The sequence below is a fragment of the Colletotrichum gloeosporioides genome, assembly GCF_011800055.1.
Source record: "Colletotrichum gloeosporioides strain Lc1 chromosome Unknown consensus_11, whole genome shotgun sequence".
Lineage (NCBI taxonomy): Eukaryota > Fungi > Ascomycota > Sordariomycetes > Glomerellales > Glomerellaceae > Colletotrichum > Colletotrichum gloeosporioides.
In genome coordinates, this window is record NW_025544656.1 from 229,736 (window position 1) to 243,147 (window position 13,412).

At 50.3% G+C, this 13,412-nt stretch overlaps 5 protein-coding genes across 5 annotated transcripts; 2 read left to right on the forward strand and 3 right to left on the reverse strand.

The window, feature by feature from the left end:
• Nucleotides 1-3,703: 3,703 nt before the first annotated feature.
• On the forward strand, nt 3,704-4,989 carry GCG54_00013732 (uncharacterized protein; the record flags this gene model as incomplete). Its single annotated transcript, XM_045413580.1, has 4 exons — nt 3,704-3,883; nt 3,937-4,229; nt 4,279-4,626; nt 4,683-4,989. The coding sequence occupies 4 exons, from the start codon at nt 3,704-3,706 to the stop codon at nt 4,987-4,989; spliced, it is 1,128 nt and encodes a 375-aa protein (XP_045269651.1).
• Nucleotides 4,990-5,965: 976 nt separating this feature from the next.
• On the forward strand, nt 5,966-7,138 carry GCG54_00013733 (Secondary metabolism regulator LAE1; the record flags this gene model as incomplete). Its single annotated transcript, XM_045413581.1, has 6 exons — nt 5,966-5,998; nt 6,052-6,178; nt 6,226-6,263; nt 6,410-6,552; nt 6,627-7,043; nt 7,096-7,138. The coding sequence occupies 6 exons, from the start codon at nt 5,966-5,968 to the stop codon at nt 7,136-7,138; spliced, it is 801 nt and encodes a 266-aa protein (XP_045269652.1).
• A 69-nt stretch (nt 7,139-7,207) lies between these two features.
• Nucleotides 7,208-8,371, reverse strand: GCG54_00013734 (uncharacterized protein; the record flags this gene model as incomplete). The annotated part of the gene is made up of 3 exons (XM_045413582.1): nt 7,208-7,417; nt 7,473-8,111; nt 8,165-8,371. 3 exons carry the CDS (start codon nt 8,369-8,371, stop codon nt 7,208-7,210), a joined length of 1,056 nt encoding a protein of 351 aa, XP_045269653.1.
• A 480-nt stretch (nt 8,372-8,851) lies between these two features.
• Nucleotides 8,852-10,792, reverse strand: GCG54_00013735 (Thiamine repressible regulatory protein thi1; the record flags this gene model as incomplete). The annotated part of the gene is made up of 3 exons (XM_045413583.1): nt 8,852-10,022; nt 10,076-10,738; nt 10,779-10,792. 3 exons carry the CDS (start codon nt 10,790-10,792, stop codon nt 8,852-8,854), a joined length of 1,848 nt encoding a protein of 615 aa, XP_045269654.1.
• Nucleotides 10,793-11,333: 541 nt separating this feature from the next.
• On the reverse strand, nt 11,334-12,938 carry GCG54_00013736 (putative transporter; the record flags this gene model as incomplete). Its single annotated transcript, XM_045413584.1, has 3 exons — nt 11,334-12,164; nt 12,219-12,559; nt 12,623-12,938. 3 exons carry the CDS (start codon nt 12,936-12,938, stop codon nt 11,334-11,336), a joined length of 1,488 nt encoding a protein of 495 aa, XP_045269655.1.
• Between the last annotated feature and the right edge of the window lie 474 nt (nt 12,939-13,412).

Genomic DNA, 13,412 nt, shown 5'->3' on the forward strand with positions numbered 1-13,412 from the left:
TAAAATATTAATATAGTAGTAAAAAAAGTAGTATAAAATTAATATATAATTTATAAATTCTTAAAAGGTTAAAAGAAAAAAAGAAAAAAAATAATAAAAGGTAAGGGTAATAGAATATTATTAACTTACTTTCTTACTTTTAAGAAGAACTAAAGTAGTAAGTAAAACTATAATTAATTAGAAGCTTTAAACTAATTAAGTAAAGTAGATAGTACTTTATTCTACTACTCTAACTACTTATAGTGAGAAAACTATTATTTTATAACTTATAAAATAACTAAAATTATAATAATAGGAAGTAATTAAAGCTATTTAGAAGTACTTAATTAAACTATAGAGATAACTATATAATTATAGTAATTATCCTTAAGGGGGTATATTAGATTATAGGGGTTAAATTAGTACCTCTTAGCTACTAGGGGAGGACTAGATAAATAGATAATCTACCTAGTAAGAACAGTAGGCCTTATAAAACCTACGCGTAGAGTTTTACTAGTTCTCAGGGATATATATATAATATATATCTAAGTTAATTTATTATAATTAGTATAGGTGTTTAGTATTAAAAAAGGGCGTGGAATTTTGCTATAGTTTTTTTAGTTTACTACTCTTCTTTCTTTGAATTTATAAGGCTATATAGATGAAGCTTAACTCTGTTTTCTTAAGTATATAAGAACTAGGTCTCTTTAATTTGTAGCAGATAAGTGAGAGGCCTATATTCTTTATGTAGTATATAGTAAGGTCTATATTAAGGAATATAACCTTTATTTATATCTGTAATACCTCTTAAACCCTCCCCCTACCTTAGGGTATAAGTAGCCTGTTATTTATTTAAATTTCTTATATTAGTCTTAATATACTACTTTATCCCTTAACTCTTTATCCTACCCTTCTTATACGATCTAAGTAATTAATAAAGCCTTTAGTAGAGTAGCTCTATAGGTAGTATATTTATTACTCTAGAGAATTATAATAAGATTCTGTTAGTATAAGTATAAGCGTATTCAGAGGCGTAGTATATACGCCTATATAGTATAAGGTTATAGATAGGCTTATGTTATGATAAAAGGTGATAATCCTAAGTATTTATAAGTATTTAATCGTATAGATAATAATAAAGAAATTAATATATTATAATAACTCTAGTTATTATTACTTATATAGTTAGTAGGTTACTTCCTCTAGTAGGGAAAAATAAGGGGAAAGATAATCTGAAACGTAACCTACTAAACTACTAATTATATAAGGTACTTATATAACTATATATATTATATAATTAATATTATAGTTATAGGTTATAATAAATAGAGTATTTTTATATAAGGTTTAGTACCTTAAACTTTATTTGTTTATTTTATATAGAATATTAAAGTAAGTTAAGCGTTATTATTATTCTTATATTATTATTATTATTATAAAAGAATGTTATATATTAACAGATTCTACTCTATTTAATCTATTACCCCCTATTAATACTTCCTATAAATATAGTTTAGAACTTAAGTTTATAAGTTTATTAGTTATAACTTAGCTTATTTCTAGAAGTAAGTACTAAAAATAAATATAGTAATAATATTCCTAGTACTAAGTTTAGTAGTACTTATAAAGAACCTTTATACTCCTCTTAATTATAGTTTTTATATATTTTAAATAGTTACTTAAGGGTTAATATATATAGTACTCTCTAAGTTAAAGTTATTATTAAAGTTATTAAGTTATTAGTTTACTATTATATTAATTAATAGATAGAGTATTAGTTATTTATTTTATTACTACTCTCCTTATATAAAATAAGGTTCTTATAACTTTAGTAACTAAAGTTATTATAAAGAAAAGTTATTTATACTTTATTTATTTCATTTTTATCTCTCTTAAGACCTCTATATCTTCTAGTACTAAGTATAGTACTTCTATATTTATACTTTAGGTTATATCTATTAGGGTTACTTAGTCTTTTTCTATATCTGTACCTTGCTATATATTGTACCTCGGCAATGCCTCTTGAGATTTCGTGGGTTGCAAACGCCTTCCTAAGCCAAGCTGCGGCGGGCCTAAGCATGTGGCCCTGCAGAAGTTTGCTGTTTGGCAGTTGAGTAAATCTTTACCAGAAGCTTGTTCTGTCAGCCGAATGGCCAACTTATCGTGGACAAACCATTTAGACCTGGCAGCTACCGTTCTCAAACGGCTTACCTCACCCACTGCTCTGAGTGATGTTGACCCCAAACATGACGGGAATCGAAGCTCTTCTCAATTACCCTGTTTTCACATTAAACCCACTGATGCATGTGCTTCACAAAATCGGCAACCTCCAATTATATTTGCGCATGGGAAACTGAAAATGCTTGGCTTCCAGATTGCTGTGCTTGTCATTCTGTTGTCTATTTCTCCCCATGAAAAGAGTGAAGCGAGCTTTGCCACATCCACCTGTGGGTTTGGCACCACTCCCTCCTTCCATACTGGCAAGCCGCGTCTCTTTTCAATGTGTGCGCCATGCTTTCGGACTTCTCTATTGGAGTATAGTCGTGCATACTCAAAGGACAAGAGAGTTAAAGGACAAACATACGCCAACGCACATCACCACGTAGAATCTACCACCACCAGAGCAGCGGTGGATCAGCCTCTACAAGCAACAACCACAATAACTATCGACGATGCTGCCAATGATGCGGCCTCGTAACGAACAAGAGATATCAGCGAGCTGAATTTATAGGTCATAGCAGAAGCCCCCGGTCGCTTCCTTCCTTCATTGCAGCGGTTCAATTACATCTGCTCTTACTAGGGACCGGGAAGTTGTGAGAAGTAGCAGCTTCCCGTGTTTTGTCTATCGCATAATACACAACAACAACATCGGCAACACACATCACAGCCCGATAAACCTCGCCTCAACACCAAAAAGACACAATAATATGACTGGTTGCCCTCAAGCTCTTGCATAACCCTTTGACACAGTAGCAACTACTCGGAGTTATCAGAAGTCGCGACAAGTTCAACGGCACATCTTGCCCTTACTTCCTTCTACCTACACTATTGGCTCTTCATCTTACGGCCCTCGCTTGCCCTCCCACTGAAAGGCTACCTCGAATATTTCTTGTCAGCTCTTAAAACTCCTGCGCACACAACGAGACCTGGACTTTCCTTCCAGCTTCACATCGCGGCTTCCGCTTACCGTTGGCAACCTGCCCAAGAGCATATTTCGTCACCAGTGTCAAGTACGACTGGCTACACGACGACGACGACAACGACAAAACTCAAGCCACTTTCAATCAACAGAAGGCGCCGTCCGAAAAGTTAGGTGTCACTGATAAGCCTTGACCAGAGCTCTACTACTGCCCGGTCGACATCCACACAGGCGGCAGGGACGACAGGGACGATATCCGAAACTCTTCTGCAACTTGCTTCATTTCCGATCGCCTCTGTCACAGTGACGACAGTACACACTACCCAGAGTGCTACCTTCCGATGCTCGACGAATCGTCAGTAGGAAAGACGCACAGTATTATCGCGCTTGCCAACAGCTGGGCGATCAATTCAGACATACATATTTAATGCTCTTTCTAATTTCGCCGAGCACTCATTTCCATACCTACACATCATTTACATTCTTTTGGATTAAGATATCCCGTTCGCTCTCCCATAGATTTATATCCGCAACAAAGCTTTCATACCTGTCGAGAAATCACGGCGTGGTTCTCAGCCCGCGAAGATGCTGCCGCCGCTTGCAATAGGCGAGCCGTCGGCCCATGACCTTCCCAGACCATATGATAGAGATAGCCGGACCAGCGAGAAGATTCTCTTGATGGATTTGGACGCAATGCTGCCATTGAGTTGCGATTCAAGAAGGGTAAACGAGCTTCTTTCTCTTCATCTGCAGATTGGACTCAAGGTTAGTCACGCGCTCACACCCGTTCCCACCCCTTAAACTGACCATGACCACAGGACCTCAAAGAGGACTTCATGGTGTTCTCGGAGGCCGTGGGATCGAAACTCCAGCCCATGGCTAGCAAGCATGTAACTTGGAGATCGATCCCACTCGTGCGTGGCATTGTAATCGGGGCAGAACCCGACGACGAAGATGACGGCGACGAGGACGAGGACGACGAGGACGACGAGGATGACAAGGACGACGGAGATTACGAGTACTACGACATCCTCTCGCCCTTTGATATGAAAGAGGTCAGCGACACAGACATAACCAGCGAGGAAGATGATGAGTCTATGGAGCTGATAAGGTAAGTCGGATGACTACCTATGAAAAGAAGATTGATCTAACATCGCCAGTGCCGGATTCGGCCACGACCTTGAGACGCTCAAACCCGCCGGTCTTCCGCTCTTGAGGGCCACGAAGGGTGAAGACGGCTTTGAGGAAGACAGGCCCGTCATTTTCCAGAACGACTTCTTCGAGGTCCGCCGCTCCCCTGTAGCTGGCTGGGGCGCATTTGCCACGAGGAAGTTGGACAAGGGAGACCAAATCCTCGTTGAGAAGGCTCTCTACCATGCGACCTATGAGGACGTTGAATCGTCTGTCCTGAGACTACCCGAGCACGAACAGAAGGTCGCCAATGACTTGCATGCCCATTTCGGTCGCGATGGAGAGAGCAAGGCGCAGGCTGTTTGGAACACCAATGCGTACGTCCCTTCCATTTCTTTTTTTCTTCCGAATGTCCTGCTGAACTATTACCCAGGTTCGCATCCAAGCTCCCCAAGGACACCGTCTCGACCCGTAAGAAGGGTTCGGGGGCGTGTAGGGATGTTGCCGGCCTCTTCCCCATCGCAGCTCGCTTTAATCACTCCTGCAACCCCAAGGTGGGCTACAAATACGATGCGGAGGAGGAGGTACTGGTATTTCAGGTCCGCGCTTGGGTTATCGAGGAGGGAGACGAGCTGACCATCAGCTACGGTAAAGATCCATCGGTGTTGTATTATAAGTTCGGATTCAATTGCGGATGCGGATACTGCGGCGGTTTCGACGACAGAAGGTGGAACTTCTAGGTGTGTTTGGGCGTTTGTACGATATTTGAGCGGGAGCAACTTGGACAGAAAGCATGCAGATAGACATTGCGGAGCGGCCTGCAGCGGTTTGCCTTTTGGCGCATTTTCAGCTTCTAGGATGATACGGCGCGCATGAAAAGCGATTGGGATTCTTCTTCTAGGTCTAGACTTTCCTCCAACCGTGTGATGTGAATCGTATGCACTCGTGTATGTACTCGCTTTCGGGGAGAACCAATCCGCCGGCGCACTTCCACGGCGAACATGCCCCGATTCGACCTGATATTTTTGAGAAGATATGACAACACGATAATGAACACGCAATGCCCCGCTCCAAAAGCAAGGGTGCCGATCGAAAAGAGCAAACAACCCTTGCCCGTTCTGCAGGACGCCGCAGAACTGCAGAGGAGCCATCCACTGGAAAAAAGGAGCCAAGCTGCGAATTATAAAACCCTGTGCCCCTCCTTCATCCCGGGAAACTTTCCAGTCTAGATTTCTGGTTTCTTTGTTCCAATATAGTGATATTTGAATTGAAATGGCTGATGCAGCGGCTGAGAATACGACGGCGAGTCCCGGAGCCCGGGTGCCGGAGTCTCCTCCGAAAAGCCGGTCGCCTACCAAATCTCCTCGGTCCCCGCAATCCCGGACTTCGGCAGCCGGCGACGCCCCGGCGCCTGCTCCACTGGACGTGGACGATACGCCCAGCGTTCGTCATCTATCGATCTGAAATATACTACTTCGCATGTCCATCTGACACTTGAGCCAGGTTGATGGCCGCTCGATTGACGAGCAAATGTAGGCTTGCATGCCTTCGAATAACCCACGGCGGTGTTACTGAAGCGCTAATTAGCTCCTCTTACACGGCGTCGTTGACTACTTCTGTCATCGACTATCCAACCGAGTATGGGCGGCGCTATCTGCGTTCCGAGCGGGAGGTAAGTCCCTGGTGAATATCGCTGGCGATGACCATGTTACTGAGATGAATTCAGCGTATAACTTCCCCAATGACGAGGTACTCGCCTATTTATCCAAGATATTGATGTTCAAACTTAATTCCCGTCTCAGAGCGAGATTAATCGCCTTGACTTGACCCATAGCATGCAAGTCAAGGCAATTGGCTATGAACTTTACCTCGCACCTCTGAAGCCCGAAATACAACGCATTCTCGATTGCGGTACTGGAACCGGCATTTGTAAGACACGAGTACTCCCGTTATGAGTTCGTTGCTTAGACTCCCAGGGGCCATTGAGATGGCAGACTTCTTTCCCAACGCCGAAGTATGATCTCCGAGTCATTCCCTACTGCCCAAACACTGACAAGTCGGATCATCAAAAGATTTTCGGTAACGATCTGAGTGCGATCCAGCCGCAATGGTACACTCCCGGGATCGCATGCTCGGAAGGGACGTGTCACTGACTTGCAGCGCAAGGTGCCACCGAACGTGAAATTCGAAATTGACGACCTCGAAGATACGTGGGTCGGCAACCAGCCCTACGACTTCATCTTCAGCCGGTACATGGCCGCATCGCTCACCGACTGGCCTAAATACGTGAGAAACATCTACGAGTACGTGTCGCCGTCTTTTGGCCCGACGTCCATCCGCCTTCTCCAGCGGCGTTTCTAACATGACATGCTGCCAGCAATGTCAAGCCCAGCGGCTGGGCCGAGTTCCAGGACTACAACTTTATGCTGGACTGCGACGACGGCACGCTGGAGGGCACGGAGGTCTGGCGCTGGAACGACCTGATGATGGACACCTGCAAGATGCTCAACCGCGAGGCCGCCCCGGGCCCGAAGCTGGAGGACTGGGTCAGGGCGACCGGGTTCCGCAACGTGCGCCGCCAGGACTTCAAAGTGCCCCTGGGTCCGTGGGCGAAGGATCCGCACTTGAGGGATGTGGGCATGTGTAATCTGGTGCAAACGCTGGACGGGCTTGAGGGGTTCACGATGAAGCTCTTTTGCGGCGTTCGTGGGTGGAAACCGGAGGAGGTGCTGGTGTTTCTGGCCGGGGTTCGTAAAGAGCTCAAGGCTGGTAACATTCACGGTTACCTCAACTAGTAAGTCAACCGTCCACTGCGATTTGAGGATTATGGCTGACGTTGTTGGAAGTTATGTTGTTTATGGACAGAAGCCTGAGGGCCAAGAGGAATGAAAAGTGTCCATCTGTTGACACATACATTGGCTAAGGAAATGTACATATTCTTCAGTTAACAAGGATATCTCATTCAGACTTCTTTGGCTGCCTGCTTGCAACGTTGGGATCATTCTCGGAGTAGGCGATGTACGTCCACCGCTCATCATACGGCTTCGTCTTGTCCACGAACCGCAAATCCGTCGACACGCGGATGCGGCCCTTTGGCGACTGGTTCATCGCCCCAGCATGGACAGCGTAAGGAGTATGAAACACCACATCACCAGCCTCGTACGCTCCCTGCGGAATACCATCGTCAGTAATCACAAGAAATCTGAAAGAACGCGAGACTCACCACAAGCCAGCCGCGAGACCAGTGCTCCCCAAACTTCTTCGCGTTCCTGTCCAGCCACCCGCCCTTCTCCATGTTCCTGTTAAACGCCGAGATCCTGTCCGCGTCGGGCAGCTTCGCATTAACCCTCGAAAAGTCCTGCTCATACTTCTTACCAATCTCAGCCGAGCGGTCCAGGTAAATCAGCCCGCCGCCCTCCAGCTCGACGTCGCCGATGGGCACCCACGCCGTCACGCTCGTCGGCGGCCCCGCGCGCAGGAAGATCTGGTCGTAATGCACGGGCGTCGTCTCGCCGCCCGGCACGGCGCACCGCAGCAAAGACCGCGGAAGACACCAGGACTCCTCAAAGCCGGCGAGCTTGCCGACGAAAGGCTCCAGCTCGCGGCCGACTTTGTCCTTGAAGTCCTGGTAGAAGGCGGCGCTGTGGCTGGCGATGGCGTTGTCGACGAACGGGCCTTCGTCCTTGAGGCCGCAGGCGACGCGGACGGCGCCGGGCAGGAGGAACTCGCGCCAGTCGAGGCCGGAGAAGATGCCGTCTGCGGGGTCGGTGCCGGGCTTCAGCATGCCGGTGCCGTTGTTGACGAATGTGAGGTAGTCTGAGCGCATTTTGTTGACCATGTCCGGGTTGAGGAGGCCTTTTACCTGTGGGCTCGTGTTAGTGAGTGGGTGTATCAGGCGGAGGGAGGAAGGCGTACCCAGACGACACCGTCTTGCCAGTATCTCTTTTGGATCTCCTCGATGGGAGTGTCAGGGTAAACGGGTTGGAGTAGCCTGACATCGTCGAGGATACCCCCGTTTCCATGCAACGAGAGCTTCTCATCTTCCTGAACCACGGACTTTTCCTGTGAGAACACAGGTTTTGAGTGGATGTCAGGAGCGCTGTAACCGAGGACTTCAGTCATGTTGGCGATGTCGACGACTCGTCTGATGTATTTGAACACAAGTATCTATGGTAAACGTTCAACTGTTACCTATGAAGCGAGCAGTTTTGTGTCCAAGTTGACAAGCATCCATCTTGAAGTCCTACGTGCATCTTCCGTCTTTATGTCCTCGAATCTTGTCGAATCGGATGGTCAGCTGGGAGACGGTGCCACGAGTGATTGCCGGATACAGTAATGAGCAGTGTTCCCCGAATCATCGCCTGGAGGCGGGGGCGGGGTTGATTCCCGGGGAAGTCGTTGATTTCCTAATCCGGTAATTCTGGAATCGTTCCCCGGAGAAGCCGTGTGCGTGCTGCAGATTCTTCGGGATGCCAACGTTGGGGTCTCATGGTGTCAATACGGGCTAGTATTCCGGGGAAAAGCACTGCCGGAGCTTCTTTGGCCTGTAATCCATTTTGTACGAGAGTAGTGAATGCCGGCGGTGGTTGCTCATGCAATCGACTACCTGCCGTCTACATCCACATACTCATCAATAGCGGAAGTATCAAAGAAGAGATTCGACCACGGCCCACCAAAGTCCATCAAGGACGTCTCAAACGCTGGCATCTCGTCGACGGTGCACGCACTCGCTAGCAGGTCCATCCCCGCTGACGGTGTCTTCGCCGTCACCTCTCGCAGCTCACTTAGTATCTCGACATACCGCTGCCCCACCAAGTCGCCTTGCACACCGACCGGGAACTCAGCCATGGCCTCCTCTGCCGTCTCTCTGACATGTGTCGCCTCGGGCCACAGGTGCGAGTACATATATAGAGTGCCCAGCGCGGCGAACTGCATGTAGTTGACCAGCCAGAACGCCCTCGAGAAGAGTCCTCTCTGGCAGAGGTAGCGGCACTCGTTGACGACGACTCTGGCCGCTTCGATGGACTTGTCGTGACACCTCTTGACCCACTGCTCGAGTCTTGACACGGCTCCGGTGGCAGGGTCCATGGAGTAGAGAATGAAAGGGCGGTAGAGCAGGAGACTGGCGTGCGCGAACATGAGTTTCAGGGTGCACGTCTGGCGTTGGGTCATTGTAGATAGCGCTGATGGGGGCAGGGCGACGTAGTTGAGGTACGCGGGGAGATTGTCCTGCCAGTCCAGCAGACTCTTCTCGAACTCGGCCGCAAACTGGTGTAGCTGGGTGATGCTATTGTTCCGGGCGGCAGGGCTGTAGAACCTTCTGAGGATCTTGCCTAGTATCCTGGAGAGGCGAGCATAGTGGATGAGTGCCGCGGCAGAGCAGAAGTCTCCGTTGGGGGCAACTCGGCAACCCGCTGCGGTGATGTCGTCGTCGTTGGCCAAGGCGCATTCGTCTTGGTCAACGTCGTCGTCGTGAATGGCGCATGGACGGCCGAAAATGCTGCTGATGATTCGGTCGTTGACGTAAATGGCCCAGAACAGTCGTTTTCGATACTCGTGGGTGATATGATTGCTCAGCGGGCCGACGGAACGGCGGTGAAGGCCGAGGGCTTGGGCGTGGCGGACGACGATGCCGAACGAGGACCAGGCTTCATGCATGCGTGAATGATTCAGAAGGTAGTGGGTCGCGAGCAGCCGCGCTTGAAGAGATGCAAACGTGATCTTGCTGGATTCTCTCTGGAGCTGGCGGTCGGCCATGTGGTAAAATCGGACGCTTCATCGATGAGTGTCAGTCTGAACTTGGAGGGATGATGGCCTATGATGTACCTGGAAGAGTAACCGCAATACATGTTGTTGACTCTCGAGTAATGAGAGCCAAGCGTCAGTACCATGTAGATCAGTGCCAAGCTATCGTTGTTAAGACTGTCGCCCTCGCCGTCGCTGTAGAGCTTCTCAAAGGACTCCATCAGAGTCGGCTCATGCACGAACCGCGACGTGGTCAGGCCAAAGTCGAAGAAGGTCCGAATCAGCTTGTCGGCGATGGGTTTCGGAGGAAGAATCGGCGGCAGGTTGCCAGACTCGGCGAGTGGATAGTCGGAAAAGTGAATCGACATTGACGGCAGACGGGCGAGTTTCTGCTTGGCCATGTGGAGGAAGGCAAAGTCGGAGGCGCCGCCGTGGAAGTGGCCGTACTGGTCCTCCTGAAGCGGCCCGTCGGGAGTCTCGCTGGAGGTCCCATTCGCCGGTGGTGACGGCTGTGTTGGTGAGAAGTCATGAAGGCTATCTGGCTGGGCGCCGTGTGAGTGCTGTTGCTCGAAGGAGATTGTCGTCGCCGTTGCGATTGGCGATGGTGCTGAGAGTGTTGTTCGTGGACGTCTTTCTGGCGGACACGGCGATGCTGTCGTCGGCATGTACTGGCATGGCTGGTCGTGCTGCTGGCAGCGGATACATGGCAAGTGACCGGAACAGCGAGTCTTCTTTCTTGGAGGGCTTCAGTAATAGAGCATGCTTGTGAAATAGATCAACTCACTCTCTACAGGTCATGCAGGCATTTCTAATCTTCAAAGATGGCCCATTCTGGCCGTCACCGAGAGTGCCTCTCCGTTTGCGTTTCTGGCCGGGTGTTTGTCCTGGTGTTTGATACGGAACAATCTTCAGCGGCTGTGCTCGGGTAGAAGCAGCGCGATCCATCTGTATTCGAGTGGCCCAATTCGAGAATCCGCAAGCACTTTAACCGCTTTATGATAAAGGCCGTCTCGAATGCGTGTAGTTGGCAAGCATCAGTTAGATGCAAACGGGCAGCTGAGGAGAAGAAATCAAGGAGCCGGGACTGCCTGACAAAACCCCTGTTTCTTACTGGCAGAGGGGCCAGAAGGGCGCTGCAGCCGGTGTGGAGAAGGGCACATCAGGGGCCCGAATCCACTGGGCTTCACTGGGACAGCATCAACTGGCTCTCTTTCTCCGTCTTCAATTGTCCAGTGACCACGTTCTCAATATGATATTGTCGTGTTAGTTGGTGTCTTGTCCTAGATTCAACGTGTGACTCATACAACCTGTTCTTATATTACGCTCACTTCCCATACATCTACAGCATATACCTAAACCCACTGGCCCGCTGCGCCGCCGTCGGCCCGCTTACACCCAGCTCCTTCCCGTCGTCCATCTTCCGGTTCTCCCTTCTCAGATACATCCTCGTCACCGTCGCCGTCACAATCGCCGCCCCGGCCGCCACCAGATTCACCGTAAACGCGGCAAAATACCGCGGCGCCCCGTTGTACAGGTACGGCGTCCACACGTTCGGCGTGTTGCACACCGACACGATCAGCGCAATCGCCGCCGCCCGCTTCGTCACCGGCTGGTTGATGGTCCCCGCGATCCACGACAGCAGCACCGTCGACCCCGCGTAGAAGGACGCCGGCATCAGCATCATGGCCGTGTACCGCGCCCCGACGTTGAGCGTCGACACGGCGATGATGTTGGCCGCGAGCGTCACCCCCAGCGGCGCCACGACGTGCCAGTACCGCTCGCCCGCGCGGTCCGAGTGGAAGCCGTTGGCGAGCATCGTCGCGCAGCAGAGGATGAACGGCGGCGCTGTCAACGCGTACGTGACCGTCCGCGAGTACCCCAGCGTCGCGACCACCGGCGGGAAGAAGTTGGTCACGCCGGCCGACGTGAAGATGCAGTACAGCGTCGCGAGCATGAGCCACGTCTTGGGGTCGCGGACGGCCAGCACGAAGCCCTGCCGCGCCGAGACTTCGGAGCGGTCGTCGCTCTGGCCCTGGTCCTTTTCGTAGTTGAACTTGACCCATGCCCGTTCTGTGTCTGAGAGGGACTTGATGCCGTCCGGCGAGTTGGGGAGGATGAAGGCGAAGAGGAGGGCGAGGCCGACTGTGACGACGCCTTCTACGAGGAAAAGCTGTTGGCGTTAGTCATATGTGATGAGAGAAGGGTAAGTTTGGTGGTCACTCACCCAACGCCACCCCTCTAGTCCATATTGGCCGTCCAGCTTCAGAATGGCGATTGCAAGTAAACCGCCAAAGGCATTGCCCAGCTGGGACCCCGAGTAGAACAGAGCTGCGCGGAGAGCGTACTGCCGCCGGTTGAAGAAGAGAGAGAGGTAAAAGAGACCGCCCGAGAAGAATACGGCCTCCACAAAGCCGACGGCGAACCGGGCGACCGCCAGGCTGGCGAAGCTCTTGACCACTGTCTGCGCCGCCGTAACGATGCCCCAGAGCGACATGGCGCAACAGATGTAGACGCCCGGGAGCTTGATCTTGCCGATGATCATGTTTGACGGGATCTGCATGATGACTGCCATTGCGTGTCAGCCAAGTTCTCTCCTCTTTTCATGTGAGATGTGCGGTGGTGACTTACTATATCCCACAAACAGGACCGAGACGCATGTCTGGTACTGCGTCTCCGACAGGTGCAGGTCCTCCGTGATCCCGGCCAGCTTCGCCGCGGCGATGTTGTTGCGGTCGAGGAAGTTCAGGATAAAGGTGATCATCAGCGTCGGCATGATGATGATGTCCATCTTGAACGTCGCCCTCCTGCCGGTCTTCCTGTACTCCGCCGCCGAGAGAGACCTCAGAATCTCTGGCATGGGGTGCTCGGCGCCGTCTTTCTGCTCTTGGGACACATCCTCCTTGATGGACTCGTGGGCGATGGAGCCGGCCTTTTCAACGTCCATCATGAGGGGATAAGGCAAGTACGTATACTCAGGCTCTAGAATGAATGTCAATGATCAAAGGACCGCCAAACACATATGACGGGGCCTAGTTGAGCACTCATTCTCGCGGTATATATAGTCATCACCGTTGGAACTCGCCAAAGCACGTTCATGTCACCTGGGCTGGACGTCTTCCCGGCCTATTCCCCGCCCCTGACATCGCGGGGTTAGCTCCGGGGAAGCCCAGTCTGTGGGGGATGGGTAATCCGGGGTTGGAGAACCTCACTTTGCGGGGGACGGGTCTGCTTTCCCAGACTGCACTCCCAACGCGGTTCCCCGGGCATTTCCGCCCTGCATGGCGCAGATCTCGTATATTTCCGTTTCGGGGGGAAGTCGTGCATGAGATAAGGGAACTGATGTGCCGGATAATCTCTCCTGAGGAACTGGCATTGGCCGCTGAATGCCGGCCGCCAGGCGTGCATCTACTGGGACCCT